Source organism: Macaca nemestrina, chromosome 5 (genome assembly GCF_043159975.1).
Source record: "Macaca nemestrina isolate mMacNem1 chromosome 5, mMacNem.hap1, whole genome shotgun sequence".
Lineage (NCBI taxonomy): Eukaryota > Metazoa > Chordata > Mammalia > Primates > Cercopithecidae > Macaca > Macaca nemestrina.
Window position 1 is genome coordinate 36,287,136 of NC_092129.1, and position 19,434 is coordinate 36,306,569.

Sequence of the window (19,434 nt, forward strand, 5' to 3'; positions counted from 1 at the left end):
CATTAACTATTTTTTTCTCTTTTTCAAATTTTTTCACTTTTTTTTCCTCTTCCTACTCTTCCTTCCCTTAAAACTGTTACCTAAGGTGAAACCACAAAAATTAAACTTTTAGAAACATGCCCAGTCCCAGAGTAGGACACAGAACAACTTGAGAGATTTTGGAAGTAACGACAATTTTTTTTTTTTTTCCCCTAGAGATAGGGTCTGGCTCTGTCACCCAGGATGTGCTGCAGTGGTGTGACCATAGTACCCTGTAACCTTAAATTCCTGGGCTCAAGTCATTCCCCTTGCCTCAGCCTCTCAAGCAGTTAGGACTAGAGGCATGTGCTACCATGCCCAGACCCTAAATAATTTTTAAAATAAATAAAAGCTAATTTTATTCAGATGTCACCAAGACTCACTCTAGAACACCACTGTGAATGGGAAGAAGGATTTCATGTGTATTCAATAAGTAATTCAAGACAAAATTACCTGTAGTGGGCCTGGAAAACAGCTCAGGGTGTGTGAAGCCCAATTATGAGGAGTGAAACTCATGATGGTCTGAAGTATGTCTTTACACCAAGTTCCCTGAATTGAATCAGAGCCTGTAAAAAAATCTAAACATAAACAAATAGATGTAATCCAGATATAAGTGATTATGTCCACAACTCATAAAAGATTATAGCAAAAATAATAATTAAGTACACTGAGAATTTCACTGTAGTGCATTCATTGCTTAACTAGTTATATCCAGCTTAGAACCTAAATTTGCTTAGTTTCTGAGTGATCTGGATGATCACATTAGAAAATATGAGAACAATTTATGAAAAGATGACAAAAGACATTTGGAATCTCTTTTTTGAAGTTACAGAGTACCAGTGATAATGGTACAGGTCCACAACTACTGTTCATTTATTTTGACACTGATTTAGTAGTACTTTATTTGGCCAAGGGAACAGAATAAAGAAAGATGTCTTTTTTGGAGAGTGAAATAATTACATAATGCATGTATAAATCTCAGAATTGAAGAGGGTTCTTTACATAAAACAACATAATTTACATAAACGTATTTGAGGTTGCTAAAATCAATAACTATCTCTTTAAAACATCAGTTCTAAAGTGTGGTCTTCAGACCTCTGAGGGATTCCCCAGTAGCCCTTCAAAGATTCAGTGAGGTCAAATAATAATAAAAAGATATCACTGGCTTTTTTACTAGATATGAGCACTGACGGTGCAAAAGCAATGGTGGTAAAACTGCTGGTCCTAAGCACAAATCAAACAGTGGTGCCAAACTAGATGAAAAGGCTTTGTATTCTCCACCACATGCACTCAGTAAAAGAAAAGTGCCAGTGTCAATCTCGACACTTATTTTTAATATCATATTTAACAAAATGGGAAGCATATGCCTACTGTTCCAAAGTTTGATGGGTGTCTTGAGGAAAAACACTTGTGTGACTGACTACTGAGTTAAATCAGCTGCATTTTTTTTTTTGAATTCCAATTTTACTTGAAAGAATGTCTGACAGAAAACTATAGTTAGCTAGACTTAAGTATTTAGCAGACATTTTCTTGAAAATTAACAAAATGAGCTTGTCACTTCAAGGAAAACAAATGATAGTAACTTTTACTAATGATAAAATTTGACCTTTTAAGTAAAAATGGAAATTTTGGAAAACATGTATCTACCACCATGACATGACAGCATTCTAAAACTTAGATTTTTCTTTTTTTTTTTTTTTTTTTGAGACGGAGTCTCACGCTGTTGCCCAGGCTGGAGTGCAGTGGCGCGATCTCGGCTCACTGCAAGCTCCGCCTCCCGGGTTCCCGCCATTCTCCTGCCTCAGCCTCCTGAGTAGCTGGGACTACAGGCGCCCGCCACCGCGCCCGGCTAATTTTTTGTATTTTTAGTAGAGACGGGGTTTCACTGTGGTCTCGATCTCCTGACCTTGTGATCCGCCCGCCTCGGCCTCCCAAAGTGCTGGGATTACAGGCTTGAGCCACCGCGCCCGGCCAAAACTTAGATTTTTCTAATAAACTTTGCAGTGATATTAACAAATGTAATTTTCTGATACTGTATTATAAAATGTCAACATTTGCTAGATCTACGTAACTCAGTGAACCAATATTTTCAAAATGAATAACTCATGAAGTTACAAAACATGCACGGATTTAAAAATCCACTAAATGTACAAAACAGATGTTCAGATTACAATGTAACAAAGTACGTGAAGTTCACTGATAGGGTTTTGGATTCCACATTGCAACTAACTTTTTTTTTTTTTTTTTTGAGACGGAGTCTCGCTCTGTCGCCCAGGCTGGAGTGCAGTGGCGCGATCTCGGCTCACTGCAAGCTCCGCCTCCCGGGTTCACGCCATTCTCCTGCCTCAGCCTCCCGAGTAGCTGGGACTACAGGCGCCCACAACCGCGCCCGGCTAATTTTTTGTATTTTTAGTAGAGACGGGGTTTCACCGTGGTCTCGATCTCCTGACCTTGTGATCCGCCCGCCTCGGCCTCCCAAAGTGCTGGGATTACAGGCGTGAGCCACCGCGCCCGGCGCAACTAACTTTTAAGCAACTATCATTTTTCCATGTGATGTCAAAGAACATTCACAACGATCTGAAAAGGCTATTAAAATACTCCTCTCTTTCTAACCTCATCTGTGTGAGGCCACATTTTTTACTCACTTCAACTAAAACTTCAATGGATTAAATGTCTAAGCAGATGAGAATTCAAACTATGTCTTCCTTTACATCGGGTATTAGAGAAGCAAAAATGTAAAACAATGGTATCTCTTCTCACTAAAGTTTTGCTTTACAAAATATACTTTTTTTCATAACATCATATGCTAACATGTAATGTTTATTATTACTATTTAAAAACAAATTAATAAATATTTTTAAACTTTATTTTACTAATAGAATAAATATCCATAGATATAATCCATATAAACAGAAACTCTTTGGGAATTTCAATTTTAAGAGTGTAAAGCAGTCTTGAGACCAAAAAGCTTAAAGAATTACTACTTTAAAATTATGGAAGATAACTGAAAACTGATGTTCAACCCAGTTATTAATAGAATGATGTTACACAAAAGAGCTTCCATAAATGAATGAAATAGTGAAGATATCAAAACAACTGGCTTTTTATGAACAAATGAAAAGTATCTTTTTAGTATGTTATACCCATAGTAATTAGTAGAATCACGGCACACTTTAATTCATCTGTTTTTGTTTGTTTGTAGTCACATAGTCACCGTACCTGTTACATGAGTTGCTCTAGCCAAGGTCAATATCAAGGCTCGGTTCAGTTCTTCAGATTCTGCTGAGAGCACTGTTTTGGGATCACTAAGGAAGCGTGTAAACTGCGGTTGTACCTCTGAGCTACCTAATGCTGTTATAAGCCTGAGAGCAGTGCTCTCGACACTGAAAAGTGGGAGAAAAAAAAGAAATGTAAAAAAACTTCAGAATTATAGAATTAAATCTAATTCTAAGGTTAATTACACTGGAAAAACATGCAATCTATATGACTATCCCTTCTTTAATTAAAAAAACACTTGTGTGTGAGAATAAATGTTGCTTAATTTGTTTAAAAAACCTAATGTGTCCAATTTTATAGTGAAAATCTTGACATTTTTACACATTTGAAAAAGATGACTTGTCGCCTATAGGACTAAAAAATTTCACCTGGAGATACTGCATTTCAAAAATTATATTTTTCTATCTAAAATATATTTTAATTTAAAGCAAAATCAATGTGACATGATACTTTAACCATAATCTGAAGTATACTTAAAAACAGCATTCTAAAGGGCTAAGTTACAACATAATAATAAATACCCTGAAAGTACTAATTCTCAGTCCAAAGATCCTGAAGCAAGGACTCAACTATCTTAATCAGTTTCTATTTAAAAAGCTGGACTCTGCTCCTATAATGGAAACAAAATACTTTAGAAGCAGAGAAGTTTTATGACAGATGAATTAAAAAAAAAAAAAAAAACCTATAAGGCAAAGGATTAAGAACCTCATCTCCAAGAAAGTTTCTAGTAAATCTTAAGGAAAGATGGCCTTCAATGAGCTCACCAAAGATGGAGCTGGTTCTGGTTTGTTTGTGCAACTGCAGCCAAAGTATGAAGATGACTCAGGAGCTGAACTCGGTAATGAGGCTGAATATGATGCATCCGGTAGCTAAACATCTCAAGGAGTGTATGTAAGATCCCCCATGCATGTGATTTGAAAACAGTTGGCAAAAGCTGACCTGGAGGAAAAAGACAATTTAAGGTACCAATTAGTAAAGGCTATGCATTTAAAGATAGTTGAAGAAAGTCACATTGAGTAAAATATAAAGATTTGATTGCGAAAATACACACGCACACACATATATATTCTCCACATTTTCTTATTTTCTACTTTAACAGTAAGGAAAAATTCAGATCCTAACTATAATATCAATTATTTTTTCCTGGGACTTGGCAAGTGATAATCATGTTTATCTGGAAAAACAAAATGAGACAAGATATGAAAAAGCATTAATCTTCTCAATTCTGGTATCTTTTATTTTTAGACAGTTAATGTTCCATACCTTTTGAAGTATGAGGTTCACTTTTTAATACAAAAAACTGTATTTTTACACCTGCCCTTGTTTCCTCCTACCCCCGAGAAAGTTTTATTCAACAATCAGTTATCTAGGAAGACTTACTATGGTTAAAATTAAAACTATGCTGTATTCATGAAAAGCTGGAATTATGATGAATCAGAAAAACACTTCTATATTAGAAAGTATCTATTATTTTAGAACTACATAATAAATAACAGACATTATAATGTATTTTCTGCAATCTAAGAGAATTCCTTCTTTACTGCCAGTCAGCCTTTTGTATGCACTGGAGGACAGCATTACTGCCTCAGGCAGAATCCATTTGCATGAGGACAGGGACCATGTCTATCCTGCTCACCACATCCCAGGCACCTAGCACATTAACCTTTTCTTACCACTTTACTTAAAAATGTAACAAACCCCCCCTCCCACCCTCAAACTTCCTATTCCTTTTTGCTTTATTTTTCTCTATAACATGTATCACCTGACATATTATATATTTCATTTATTTAACGTCCCCCTCCATAAGCTCCATCATGGTGGTGACTTGTTCTCTGCTGTGTCCCCGAACTAGAAAAGTACCTTTAGAGTTAATGAATGGATTAATAGTTATAAACACCAGAAAGTCCTGTCTTACTGATAAATCCTTTGATGCCCAAAGACTCTATTTCCATATAGACCAATAAACGACTGTAAGTTTCCACTAGGGCTGGAGCCAAGGCCACACTGGACTTTGCATGAGCAAGTTTTATCACCCTGGTTGCAATGCTGTGAATAAGGCTGAGGAGAAAAAAAGGGAAGAAAATAAAAATCCATATTTTTGACATAAACATAGGCGCTACTCTACTTAGAAGTAACTTAGTATAATTTGAACTTAAATGATTCAAATGAAGTTGATTCATTTAATGTGTTTAAACTGTGCAGGACACTTGGTAAAGATGCACTGCACAACCTGAGACTCATTCCGATTTCCATGGCGCTTTCAATATGCACACGGATCCCCCTGCTCATGGGAAAACAAACTTTGGGTTCAACTTATAAGAGCAAGCTTGAGAGATTTTGGTTACTCAAATGATGCATCAAAATACATTTGGGAAATTAAATCACTTCTGTCACAGATTTACTTTAACACATCATAGCTAAGACCCAAATGTTAGGTTCTAATGAGGCTTTGCTCAAATCTGTTATACATGCAAGTGAAGCACATGTGTAATTCTATCACAATGGTTACCACTTGAAAAAGAGCATAGCTCTACCAGAACTGATGCTCCACTTGGAGGCCCACAGACAAATTCTCTTAGGCCTATACGGTGGTTGTTTTAAATTTGAGCCAATACTTAAAGGCTGAAAGACTAGTAATAAAAAATCTGGATTTCTAGCCCTTCTCAAAAACGTTGGAAACTCTAGCTACACTAGTCCTCCTTCTTACTATCTACAAAAAACGAAAAAAAAAAAAGTGCAAAAAATTTTTATAATGCTTATCTCTCATGGAGAGATTATGACAATTACTTTCTTTGGGTTTGTTTATCCTAGAATTCCTATAATAAAAAATATTTACTTTTGTAATAAAATAAAGCTATTTTTTTTTCCCTAAATGTACCTGACTATGAAAAATTACACACATAAAACCATGAAATAAAGGTTTATACTATACTCGTATCAATTCCCTGACATGGAATCAAATTAATAAAAAGAACATACCTCATTTTGGCATGAACTGTCAGTGAATCCAGGAGGTTCATGGGTAAGGGGGTAATAGATCCTGAAGCCATACAGTTTGTTCCAGGGAGAGGTATCCTCATAATTCCATTTCCATAAATAGTTTCTACCAGAGCTCCCATGGGTAATGTAAAACATTCTGAATTTGTAGAGTATGCATTACACAATAGAGCAATCTTATAGTCATTCATCTGTAAACTTTTATTTCTCAGACTCTGCTGCAGGAACCTAAAAATTCATGTTCCATTAAAAAGAAAAAACGAAAATTACTTCCATAATGTTAATTTGTATTTTTTTAAAAGTTCAATTTTATGCAATTATTTATTAATGCTATCTTTGTTCCTATACGTATTCGAGTTTCTGTGTGAAACGTATAGTGGGAATACACATAGAAGTTGGGGTAGTGTTTCAGAAGAAAAATAATTTTAAATAAACAATTAATGGGTATCTGTTAAGTATGCACTACATATACAGCCACCATATTAGGCTAAGTTTCAGAGACTGAAGAAATAACTCACAAGTCTGTGAACCAGGTTTCTACTTATTATCTGTCTGTATAAACACAACAATGTCTTCATTACAGATATCACTTTGAAAAGGTGGTTAAAGGGTATCTCATAAAATGAAAACCAAATGAAATATCAAGTCTGACTCCCCTGCCATATCCTATGAAGAGATGTGGCAGTCTTTTTCAGAAGTTCTAGGTGGGAAGTTAGGCTATTCCTAGCACCCTTGACTACAATACAATACAATACTATCTAAGAATGGTATCTTCTTTGAATCATCACAACTTTGGAAGAGATATTAAGGGGCATGCCAGCCAGATCAGCTCAATCATTCCTGGCAGCCCACAGATGAATATCTCAGTCAGCTCATGCTCAAGTTCCAAGCACTTGAGAAATTCTGAAACATTTTTACATTTATGAAACTTGATATGCTTTCATTATATTAATAACTTTATAACATATTCAACTGAAGATCAGCCTTGAAAAATTTTTTGTAAAAATCTATACATAAAAGCAAGACTAATCTTGTAGCTGTTTCCTGATATAGGTGCTGGTCAGATTCTCTTGCTATGACATATATCTCAAGTATTTGCCCTTACCTATAGTGGGTATGGGGAGATTTTCAAATTTCACACAAACACCGAGACCAATATTAGTCTACAATTCGCTATTAATTAAACAAGAAAAATAAGTATCAAGCAACAAATAATTACTCATGGTGAAGTCTTAAGGAATGAGGTATTGGAATCTGTAGCTTGGAGTTGTCATTTTGAGCTTTTCTATTGAGATGAATCCAAATACAAGTCATTGCAAAGGCATGGGTTGACTGGGGTTTGTTAATATCAGGAACTGGAATATACTGAAAAATAACAATTTGAAAAATAACACAATAGAAGAAAGAGAAGAATTAAATAATTATGTGTATTTTAGTAATCAATTTCTAACATAACTCTTTTTAGCATATCATATCTTACTTTAGCCCCGATAATTCAATAATACAAATCAGAAGGTCTAACAGCCATAAAATTTTGAAATTATTACAAGGTGCTTTACTTGGTATATGTTTTTACTTAAAGTAACACAAATTCAGAGGTGCTTTGTCAAGCTTTTCCTACTATCGCAGAGCATTCTCAAATAAAAATAATTTTTTTTTACTTTTTAAAAATTAAAACGCATCATCATGAAATCATACTAAATGTGATAAATATAACTAAAAACAAGACTTTCTAAAAGTCTCATAATAATTTTTAAGAACATATAAAAATCTAAGAAATATGCAACCTAAACGATTATCATTAAACATATTGACTATTAATGGGTAAAATGATATGGGTGTCTGGGATTTGCTTGAAAATTGCCCAACTTTAACAAAAAAGATAAGGAGGACAAAGACAAAACAAGAGTATTTCTTGATGATGGGTATAATATGGTGGGGTTACAGCTAGTGCATGGTGGGGTTACTGTAACCCCACCACGTTATATCCATCATCAAGAAATACTCTTGTTTCATCTTAAAATTTTCTGGGCAGATCACCTAAGGTCAGGAGTTCAAGACCAGCCTGGCCAACACAGCGAAACCCTGTCTCTACTAAAAATACAAAAATTAATTGGACATGGTGGCATGCGCCTGTAATCCCAGCTACTCGGGAGGTTGAGGCAGGAGAATTACTTGAACCCAGGAGGTGGAGGTTGCAGTGAGCCGAGATCATGCCACTGCATGCCAGCCTGGGTGCAAGAGTGAAACTCCGTCTCAACAACAACAACAATTCATAATAAAGTACTTCTAGAAAATGGCAATCATCAAAATACATTACATTTTACTCAAATATCTTACATGATAAAACACCCAGGGGACATACTGAGGCTCAACTGCCAAAGAAAAAATAGCTATTAATAGAGACTGTTATCTGGCCATTCAATGATGTATATAGATTAAAACAGTTTTCATCATTTCTAAAACTGCAGACCTACCTAGAATGTAGAGAAAGAGCTTGCTACACCTAATACTCAATTGTGATTTAGCATAAACTTTAGAAATACACAAAATCACACTAAAGTCCTTAAACATAAATTAGACATAATTTACTCATCACACTGTTATGAATAGTTACTCAGTGAAGCTTACTTCTTTTTCTGGGTATAGCAAGTCGAAGAGCTTCATCACGGGGAGAAAATCAGCTAGTGCATTTTTCTGAATACTTCCAGAAATGAATTGCAGGAGAACCCACATAAGATGATCTCTGCCTTTAATCAGTCCTCGCCCTGCTAACTATAAAAGATGTTTAAATATACATGTATACGCTGCTACTTAAAGAGATGAATACAGGAAGTTTCTTTTTTGTTGTTGTTGTTGTTGTTGTTGTTTTAAGGAGAAACCCTGGTTCTTGCTCTCAGCAAGTCAGCATCTAACTTTGGCACTTAGTAATTACTTAGTCTGGATTCAAGACACACCATGCAAAACCTGCTAAATTATTTTAGTATTATATGTATGCTTATTTCTCCTCCTTATATCTCCTTATATCTCCTCCTGCTCCCCAAAACAACTATGCATATAAAAAATGCAGTTTTAGAACATAGTCAAGTTGATCATGTGTGCATGAGAATCAAGTTTAATATGGGATAATTCTTATTTAAAAAATCTCATCAAAACCTGGGGAATACTCTATCATACCAAAAGGATTTTTTTTTAAATTTGAAATTATCATGGACTGGTTATCATAAAATGCTTCCTGGTTTTCTGTACATTTTGTTTCTTATTTATTTATTTATATCTTTTTAGAATAAGGATAGAGATGGGGTCTTCCCATGTTGCCCAGGCTGGTCTCCAACTCCTGAACTTAAGCGATCCACTGGCCTCCACCTCCCAAAGTGCTGGGATTACAGGAGTGAGCCACCCCGCTCGTCCCTGGCCGGTTTTCTGTACATTAAACAGAAACTAATGGTGGTTTCTGGGAGAAGGTGGTTAAAAGGATTTTAACAATACTTACGAAAAATTTTCCCCAAGATAATCCATGCTGTGGAGATGTTATATAAAACAACATTTATTTTATTCCCATTCAGTATGTCTAAAATTTTTGACAAAAAATGACTTTTCCCACAAACTTAAGTCTTCCACTTGTCTCCCTTTTTCGGATTCATCATCCTCCCTTCTATTCATTCCCAGAGTAGGAACCACTGAGCAAGCCTAGACTCCTGCTACTCCCTCTATTCACTGTCAGTCACCTAGTTCTATTCTACTTCAGTATCCCCCATCTCTGGCTCCTCCTTTCTGCCCTGGTTTAGGCCTTTAGCACCTAGCCCACTGCAGTATCTCTCACTGATTTCCTTGCCTCCGGCTTTGTACCTGTCCATCGCTACACCACCTACTTTCTCCATGTGGACATTAGCATTTTTCCAACTTGCATATGATGATGCCATTCTCCTCTGCATTGCCTCCAAAACAAAATCTAAACTCCTTAGAACAGGCACATGGCCATTTAAAGTTCTCTATGTCTGCTCTTGCTTTCCCGCCTTCCTTATCTCACCAACCATTTCCCCTTTATATTTTTATTTCCAGTTCTCACACATCTCTATCCCTTTCTAAATGATGGTCTTATAGGTAGGAAACACTTTTCTTTTTCTCTTAGCAAGTTTCTATTTGCCCTTCAGGTGTTAGCTTAAAGATCTCTTTGATACAGCCACCCCTGATATCTCTGATAGAGACTATTCCTTTTGTTTTTTTTTTTTTTTTGACATGGAGTCTTGCTCTGTCGCCAAGGCTGGAGTGCAGTGGTGTGATCTCGGCTCACTGCAACCTTAGGGACTATTCCCTTCTATTTGTATTGCAGGGAAATGTGCTTTCATTATAATAACTATTAAGATATAATCATACTGTTTGTGTGTTGTGTGTATATATAAAATATCTCCTCCTTTAGTGAGGTGCTTCTTGAGGATATTACAGTGTCTTTTCATCTTGTATCCGCTGGTGCCTGCACTGGGAATACATAGGATGAATGAGTGAATCCTGTTTTTACAGTGACAAGAAAGTAAAAAGTTAAGAAACTATAAAAGCAGTGAACAGGACAGAAATTAGGGCTCAGAACTTCTGCAAGTTCTAAAATCACTAGGGAATGCCCATAGCAGTCTAAAATCCAGTAATCAACAGGTGAAGTCACTCCGACCAAAAGATTTAGTACATACCTTCTGATGAAGAGAAAGCACCATATGTGGAAAACTTGCAAACTGGAAAAGCACAAAGAAAATGAGCTGACTTGAGAGATGTTGCCACAGGAGTTGGCTTGTTCCCCCATCGTCAAACTTCTCCTCGGTCTCAGATCGCTCCATGGCATAAACAACCAGATCCACCAACTGGTCCTCCAGCACAGGGCAGCGCTGCTTGTGCTGTAGGGCAGAGATTAAATACAGTATTCCAAAAGCCTCTCGGTTAGTTTCAGAAGTTACCAGTTAATGAGCATTAATTGTAACAAGAGGCTGAGAAGCATGGAATGAAGTTGAACTTAAGAAGTTAAGGTTAGATTTAGTCTATTAAAGCTGCATCATGTTCTATTATCATACAGGATACGTTTCAAGAAAAAATTTTCTTAGTTTTCCTACAAAACAGACTTCCCATTAACTTTTGACTTCCACTATGGACATTATTCTTTCAATTTGACAAAGGGCAATGCATCGTAGAAAATTCTGTTATTTATCCTTTGGAAAAAGATAACATTTTAAAGGGCATATGAAACAGGGATAGCAGTATTAATTTTGCAATCTAAGTCAAAAGATGAAAACTCTGGATTTATGGGGAGCAAATATTGTGACAGAACAAATAAAGCAGGTATGTGAATCTCTTTATTTTAAAGTAACCCCTATAAGTTTACACTAACTTTATATACAGAGGTATATCTAAATAGCTACCAAATTATTCATCATCTGTTTTCAATGTGTGGTATTGGTCCAGATACTGAAATGGAAATTTCTTCCACAAGGGGAAAAAAATTGATCTCTGCTCTTCCTTCTTGGAAGCCAAACATAATGCAGCTTTAATTTTAAATTAGACCACTTTAAAATCTAAAACAAGAAAAATAATTCAGTTTAAACACTAAAAATGAGAATGCAGCTTCCCTTTCTAGAGGCAAAAAGATCTGTGCTTTTAAAAGTGATTTAAAAAATATACTTTTACCAAAAGAAATATATTAAGCCATGTTTAAGCCATTTTCATATTTCCTTTATAAATATGTTATATGACTTAGTAGCAGGCAGTTGGAAGCCCTTCTAGTGAATACAATTACTAATACAGATCTTTCCCCCTAAACTTTAGGTGTGATTATCAGTCTTTTGCCATGAAAAAGGGATATGATTTTTTCAAATTTAGGGAAAAAATGCAAAATGGGGACAAATTTGGAAATAAACAAGACATAATGAATAGCATCCCCTCTTTTGCATGCTCTTTGCCAGCTCCAAACTTGTAAAGCTCCAATATAGCTGCAGTTTCTTAAAGCATGCAAATAAAACAAACATCTATCCAAATGATAAGCATCAATGGTTGTTTCATATTTTTTCCAAAAACACAATGCCATGACCACAGTTCAACCACATTACAGGTTTACAAATAGCAATATTAACACCACCAGTTGAGACTACAATACTTTTCCTCCAAATGTAATTATCATTATGAAGCAGAGCAAAGTGCAACAGACAACACTACAGACTATTTCTTAAATCAGCATGCAAAACTACTGTGTACAGGGCTTGAAATTCACTAGTTCTGCCAACCACCAACAACCTAAGAAATGTGTCAGACAACACAAATTTAGAGTGAGATCATTCAAAGTATACAGAGTCAGAAAAAATTGTGAAAAGAAGTAAAGCCAGGATTTCCAGTAGGAATTTTTCACTAGTGATGGGAATTTGCTTCCAGTTTGGAAACTGACCAATTTGTCATCTATTTCTCCATCCATAATGGTCTTCCATCAATCTGCTTTAGGAAAAAAGAGCAAACTAAATAAAATTGGTTTTTAGCACCTGAGTCATTTTGGAGTTTCCCTTTTTAGTATTAGCTATTTAAGAAAAAAACTGGATTTTCACCTACATATTTTTAGGTATGTAGTGACTGTCATACAGTTAATGATTTTAAAAGGAAAGCAAAAATATTACGATTTTGACAAAGCAAGAACTAGGAAATTTACAGTTAAAGCTGATGTTCTTTCAACACGTGCCATGACCCTTAACTTTTCTGTCAAAAATTAAGTCAGTCAGGAATCTCTACGGTACCTAATGCTCCAGTACCTGAATATAGCAGAAGAGCTCTCAGGATTAACTATAAATTTCCCAGGTGGTTTTAGTTAAAGCCAAGGATATTTCTCAAATCAAGTTTAAAGACAGCTTAAATATGTTGCTTTATCTGCAAATTTTGGTAATATCAAAAAAAAAAAATCTGAGCTACGAAATGATCTGTACTGCTACTTCAGAATAATAAACTGCTTTAGTTTTCAATTATTTAAAGACAGGCACATTAAAATTAAGACTCTCTACTACATAGCAGATGCTTTTACAAAGTGGAACAACCATTTGTAAAGCAGTTTCAGAATCTATGAATAAAAGTTAACTGTCAATCACTAGGCTAAGATTATTTCATAAGCCAATGGATGCTATGCCTGTAACTGTTCACATCTTGTTTTGTGAAAGCTTTGGTGAATTTAAGTCTTCAAAACACTGACATATAAAGTTAAATTTGTTAGTGTACATCATAACTATATGCCTACTTAGTTAAAACCTGTTTTAAGACTATTTAAATTCAATATTTTAACAATTCTATTTCTACCTAGTAGCCCAAACTATACTGAAACTTCATTTAAAATTTTCAGCTTTGATAAAAGCTAAAAATCAGGCAAATGACATTAATAGAAACATTAATATTAACCCTTGACCTATGCCCAATTCCTTCCCAGCACTATTTCAAATGGCAAATGATAGCACTTTTCAGTCTTAGCATCTCATATCCTATATTGAATAGTACTGGACACTTTTCATGTACAGTTCTCATAATGCTTTTGCAGCAAAATTTTAACATACTGTACTTAGGTGAGCTTAAATTAATTTTAAATTATTTCAGTGATGTAAATCAATTTTAAAATAATATCTATTCAGGCGAAGTTGGGAACAAAAATTCCTTTCAATGTCATTTTCTCTTTCAAAATCATATTCACTGCTTTAACCGAGAAAGTTACCAATAATCAGAATAATTTCAAAGAGAAACTTACTGATTAACATAAGATCAAATGAATGATGAATACTTCACTGTCTCATAGTAGCCAAGGTTGATACACCATCATGTAAGAGCCTGAGGAGTGTATCTGTTTTACAGTGCTTTTATTTGGCAGAAAGAATACAAACTTGTGTAAGCACATAAAAAACAAGACTTTTCCACTGTGAGTTGAAGTCTAACGCTCCATCTTGCCGGTCACGGAACTGGGCTATTTATGACTTGCTGAATGTAACCAATAATAGCATAAAATACAACCCAATTCCTACTGGAAAATGTAATGTGAACAGCTCTTAAGGTTTCAAAAGCTATGAGTAAATTATCACATTGCTAGAGAAAGGACAAGAAAGTATAGTGTAGGATGCAGTTCTGTAATGATAAAAGATGTAATACGATGATTTGGTTATCTTTAATCATATGCTTCTTATCCTGTGTGTTCTCGTTTTCTAGTCTACTTTCCAGTAGGTAAAAATATCATGTCAACTGAGCATATTATCTTCTATCTACACAACTCTTAACTAAAGAGTTTTCTATGAAAACGATTACTGATGAATTGTGAATTTTTGACAATGTTTACACTACAGTGGTACCAATACTAATAATGTTCTGTCAGCATTTCCATTATAAACTTTATTTTTTATGGATTTATGTCTTAGTCATAAACTTTTTAGGTTGAAACTTGTTATCAAAATGATCAGATCAGAAATACTCTCAATTGTTTCGTCAATTTCTAGTTTGACAAGAGCTGCCCGCCCCCAAAAGAAAAAAGCTTAGGATAGCTAAGGATATCTGGGGGAAGGTATTTGCAGCTCAAATGACCATGGGTACATTTATTCACCAAACTGTAAAAAAAATTGAGTCAAGTATGACTTAAGGTTCACTGTAAAAATGACTTTTAAAACATAGCATGAAGCATTCTTTCAAAGTTAACTAAATACTTACCTCTAATTCAATGAAAGTTGATCAGAATTAATGACTTGGTATTTAAGATGTTAAATTGACAGATTATATGAGGTAACTGTCAGATACTCTAGTGTGAAGCAGTTTCAGTTTCACATGTACAAAAGCTTGTCCAAACAAGGAAACTTGGCAAATTTTTCAGAAGAAAAACTTAAAATAATAAAAGAGATACTGCTACTAGGGTGAGGTTTGGCATGCAAAGTTTCAACACTGAGCAAGTTTTATGGCCAAGCTATATGTCCTTAAAAATAGGGCTTTATAAATGGAAGCACTGGCACAACCTTCACTATAGTATTGCAAACAGTAACGCTATTTTATATAACCTAGACAAGAACGTCTTTTTAAAATCAAAAAGCTGGTCTATTTTAATATGTTGGGCTCAAAAATTTTTAACAAAAATAATTGGAACCACTATTTTGTTTAAAATATCAAAGGTGAAAAGTCCTGGAACAGACTTGGGACAGTATAAGAGTTTGATTTATAAAGTCTGGCCATAGTGTTTTTCTCCCACCACAGGTGAGCGTCAGTTGAGAGGAGCTCACTCTAGGAGGAAGGCACTTTTGGCAAAGACTGACAAAGAAGGGTGTTTGTCAAGCAGGTGTGGGGTCACCTAAGAGTCTGACATTTCTTAGTCAATCCCCATGTTTCCAAAAAAGCCTTTCCTGTATAAAGTTTACCACTCCAACTTTTAAAAGCAGCATATCTCTGTTAAAGTGCCTTTTTTCTCTTTTTTATGTTGTTTTTGTTTTTGTTTTAAGGCAAAGCAACGTAAGTATTTCTGTTATTGTTATTTTTCTTTATTTGTTTTAGTAGTCTGGAAAGATAAAGGCCACCATAAATCTTTCCATCTCTGAAAATTCCACCAGGCTAGCTTTAGCCCTAAAGTAGGAAAAAGTAAATGGAGTGGGAAGGAAAAATAAATCATCAAAAAGTGACAGCCTTCACTGAGTGCCAGGTGTTGTCTCTTTGTTACCAAAAAAAAAAAAAAAAAAAAAGAAAAAAGAAAAAAAAAAGAATATTAAAAAAAACAAACACCAAAAAAACAAAAACAAAAACAATCCACCAAAAATAACTCTCATATCCCAAGAAGAAATCATTTTTTAGTGGCCTTGGTCTCAGCATGGTCCTGCCAATTTCAAGCCCCGACCATACACGTATTCTCTAAATGGAATCAGTGGCTACAAAGCGGCCAGCGTATCGTTAGTCACAATACAACAGTAAGGTTGTGAACATACCTGAGCAATGTTCAAGGTCTAGAGCATTGGAGGATGGGCAGGACAAGACAGGACAGAACAAAAATAAAGGAAGAAAAAAAGAAAAGACAAAACAGTGACTATGAGGCCAGCCTCAAGGAACCCAGAGTCAGCACAAACCCTCCCACATGTTAAACCACCAAAAACAAGCAAACACACACCAAAAAAAAAAAAAAAAAAAAAAAAAAAAAGTCAGCAAGAAGGCCACGCTGAAGATACCAAGGGTTATATAAAAACAGACACCCAAACAACAAAAAAAAGTCAAAAATTATGGTTAAGTCATGTGTAGGTTTCTCTGGCAAAAGGTATACTTGAAACTGGCCTTATAGAAAAAAAAGCAATGCAAAATAAACCAACTTTAAAAATTTTTCTTTTTATATTTAAACATTCTTAAAGTAATATATAAATGGTAGGAATAATACATTGTTTAAAAAACTATGTATATTTTTGAAAGTCACTAAGTAGTTTTTAACTGTTTTGCTCAGTTAGCTATAGCAAAGAAAAGAGAAAAGAATAGTGCAGATTCTATGCAGAATTTACTAGGTTTCCAGCATAGTACAGTACCTGCTTATTTAAACCTAGCATATTGCAGACCATATCCCTGGAATAAGGCTGCTCCAATACATATCTCAACAAAGCAGTCTGTGGTTCAAAGAGATCCTTTAAAGAAAATAAGAAAATCATTGCTTCAAGATCAATGTCAACATTAATCCAAATTATTAGAAATGAGATTTTAAAATCCTCTAAAGGCACTCGTTACCTTCACAGAGTAGGCAGTATCTAGTGGGAAAAAAATCATAGGATTTTAGTGCTTACAGGTCATCTGTTCCCACCCCTCATTTGCCTCATTTGACACCTGAGATGAAGCGGTTTGCCCCAAGGTCATACAGAGGGTAACAATAAAGATAACACTAGAACCAGACCTTCCAATCCCCCTTCCCCAGTGTACTTTCCACTATACTTTCCCTGAAAACGCAGAAGGTTTAAATTTTTTAAATTTTAGCATCTCACTAATGTCAATTTATATAGATTTTGTCCTAGGTGATCATGTTTCTTAGACATAAAGAAGCATCATTAATAATATCTTTGCTTCCTTTCTGTTAAAACTTAACAAGTCAGTTTTCTAGAAGTCTTTCTAGGCATGTAAGTATACAATTTCTGATAGTCAAATTCAGTTTATAATAAATAGTACTAGGCCGGGCATAGTGGCTCATGCCTGTAATCCCAGCACTTTGGGAGGCCAAGTTGGGAAGATCTCTTGAGCCCATGAGTTTGAGGCCAGCCTGGGCAATATGGCAAAACCTCATCTCTACAAAAAATACAAAAAACTAGCCAGGCATGATGGCATATGCCTGTAGCCTCAGCTACTCAGGAGGCTGAGGTGGGGAAGGTCACCTGAGTCCCAAAGGTCGAGGGTGTGGTGAGCTGTGATCATGCCACTATACTCCAGCCTGGGTGACAGAGTGAGAGCCTGACTTAAGAAACAAATAATCAAACAAAAAATAATACTAAAAAATGACATTAAAAACAAAATCTTTTTCAGAGTTTTCCAAATGACAGGCTGAATGTTTATTCAATGTCTTGAATATAGACCAATCAATTCCCTATTTTCCTAATAAGATTCAAAAAACAGCTTTTTAGCTTAAAGCATATCAACTTTTTGAGAAGTAGATGAAACAGCGATAAGCCTATTTATATTTGTTAATTTTGCCTGCCCATACTTAAAAGATATTAATTTAAAAATATGAATTTATGTTTATTAAATAGATTAATTTAGAAGGATTTCATTCTAGTTTATTTTAACTCTTCCATGATGCTAGATGGTTTCTAAGTCATCTAATGGCTTTCTAGAGCACATCGTCTTCATTTCTATGTTGCTGGGGACATAACATTTTGATAGAGTTAATGAAAGTTTTTCTTCTTACAAACCTCAAGCACTGCTTGCATAAGGTTAGCTGGATGTTTTTAAATGTCTCCTTAGGTGGATGGACAGATAGAAAGAAAAAAAAAATCACTTTATATACCTATTTTTAAGATAATCTTTAAAAGACTATGCTATTGTAACTATGATGTAAAAACCTTAGAAACAGTTATGGCATTAAATTTCTTTTTTTTTTTTCTTTTAAATTCATTTCTATCAGCCTGTAATCCCTCTCTATTCACCCCATCTACCGGAATGTCTCTGTTTACTGTTTCTTTCTTCATTTTAACAGTAAAATGTCTGGGAAAGGGGTCGAGTACATAAACATTCACTTCAATGTGCTAATTTTAAAGAATTCCTGAGGCATTTTAAAACAGAATAACCAAAGTGACTGTTTTACAAAGACGTTCTTATAGCAAGAGTTGACAATGTAGATATAGTTGTAAAAAGAGCAACTAGGCCCAAAAAATTATCAGTCCAGTCAGCAAGACTGCTCACTAATGCAACAATTTAGAAGGACTGGTGCCCCTTAAAGGGTATATCAAAATTTCAGTGATTTGAAAAAGCATACCCTCTTCCCTTTAGGGTCAAACTTAGAAATGTGACTTCAAATATAGTCACATTAGTCTTAAGTATCATTGTAATGAAGTAATTTTCTGTTCAGAAATGTAATCTAAGAAGAATGAAGACAGTTTCTAAATACTGTTTACAAGTGTAAACAAAAACACTATTTCCAAATTTGGAAGGACAAATAACTTGATAGCACAGGTGTTAAGAGTGTAGATTCTGGAATTAGACTGAGTTCACATTTAAAAGCTCTACCACTTTTAAAATGTGGGGACTTAATCAAGGAATCAATTTAAAATTTCAGTTTCCCACCTCCGAATACCTTGCCAGAGGTGGACCACTGGGGCATAAACACCCACAATAGCATCAACCACAGGGTATATTTGGATACTAGAATAACATGATAAACTATAAGCTACCTTTCATTAAATATTTACTTCTTCAGATTATGAAGCAACAATTTAGCATCACACTTAATCTAGGTTGAAGACTGTCAGATGGACTAAAAGTGTCATTATATTTAGCAACATACCTTATCATATGGCAAAAGGCCTTTCAAAGGAAAACGAAGAGTTGCAGGATCCAGTTTCCATGAATTACAAATGGCACCCGAGTTATTTACAACTGGCAGAAGACTACAGCGACCTGGACGTATCACAAAAATGTTTTTAAGTAAATGTGAACACAGCA

At 35.0% G+C, this 19,434-nt stretch overlaps 1 protein-coding gene across 3 annotated transcripts in view; it reads right to left on the minus strand.

The window, feature by feature from the left end:
* LOC105465608 (mediator complex subunit 23) overlaps nucleotides 1-19,434 on the minus strand; it is a 47,625-nt gene that overhangs the window by 13,348 nt on the left and 14,843 nt on the right. Inside the window, exons 9-19 of one of the 3 annotated variants that reach the window (XM_011714140.3) lie at nucleotides 19,277-19,389; nucleotides 16,821-16,916; nucleotides 16,239-16,256; nucleotides 10,977-11,177; nucleotides 8,923-9,066; nucleotides 7,511-7,656; nucleotides 6,274-6,519; nucleotides 5,210-5,352; nucleotides 4,059-4,233; nucleotides 3,238-3,401; nucleotides 472-596 (exon numbers count right to left, since the gene is read on the minus strand). In XM_011714140.3, coding sequence (XP_011712442.2) covers nucleotides 472-596; nucleotides 3,238-3,401; nucleotides 4,059-4,233; nucleotides 5,210-5,352; nucleotides 6,274-6,519; nucleotides 7,511-7,656; nucleotides 8,923-9,066; nucleotides 10,977-11,177; nucleotides 16,239-16,256; nucleotides 16,821-16,916; nucleotides 19,277-19,389 — 1,571 coding nt within the window. The remainder of the gene's footprint in view (nucleotides 1-471; nucleotides 597-3,237; nucleotides 3,402-4,058; nucleotides 4,234-5,209; nucleotides 5,353-6,273; nucleotides 6,520-7,510; nucleotides 7,657-8,922; nucleotides 9,067-10,976; nucleotides 11,178-16,238; nucleotides 16,257-16,820; nucleotides 16,917-19,276; nucleotides 19,390-19,434) is intronic. The other 2 variants (XM_071096474.1, XM_071096473.1) reach the window with 2 other exon arrangements.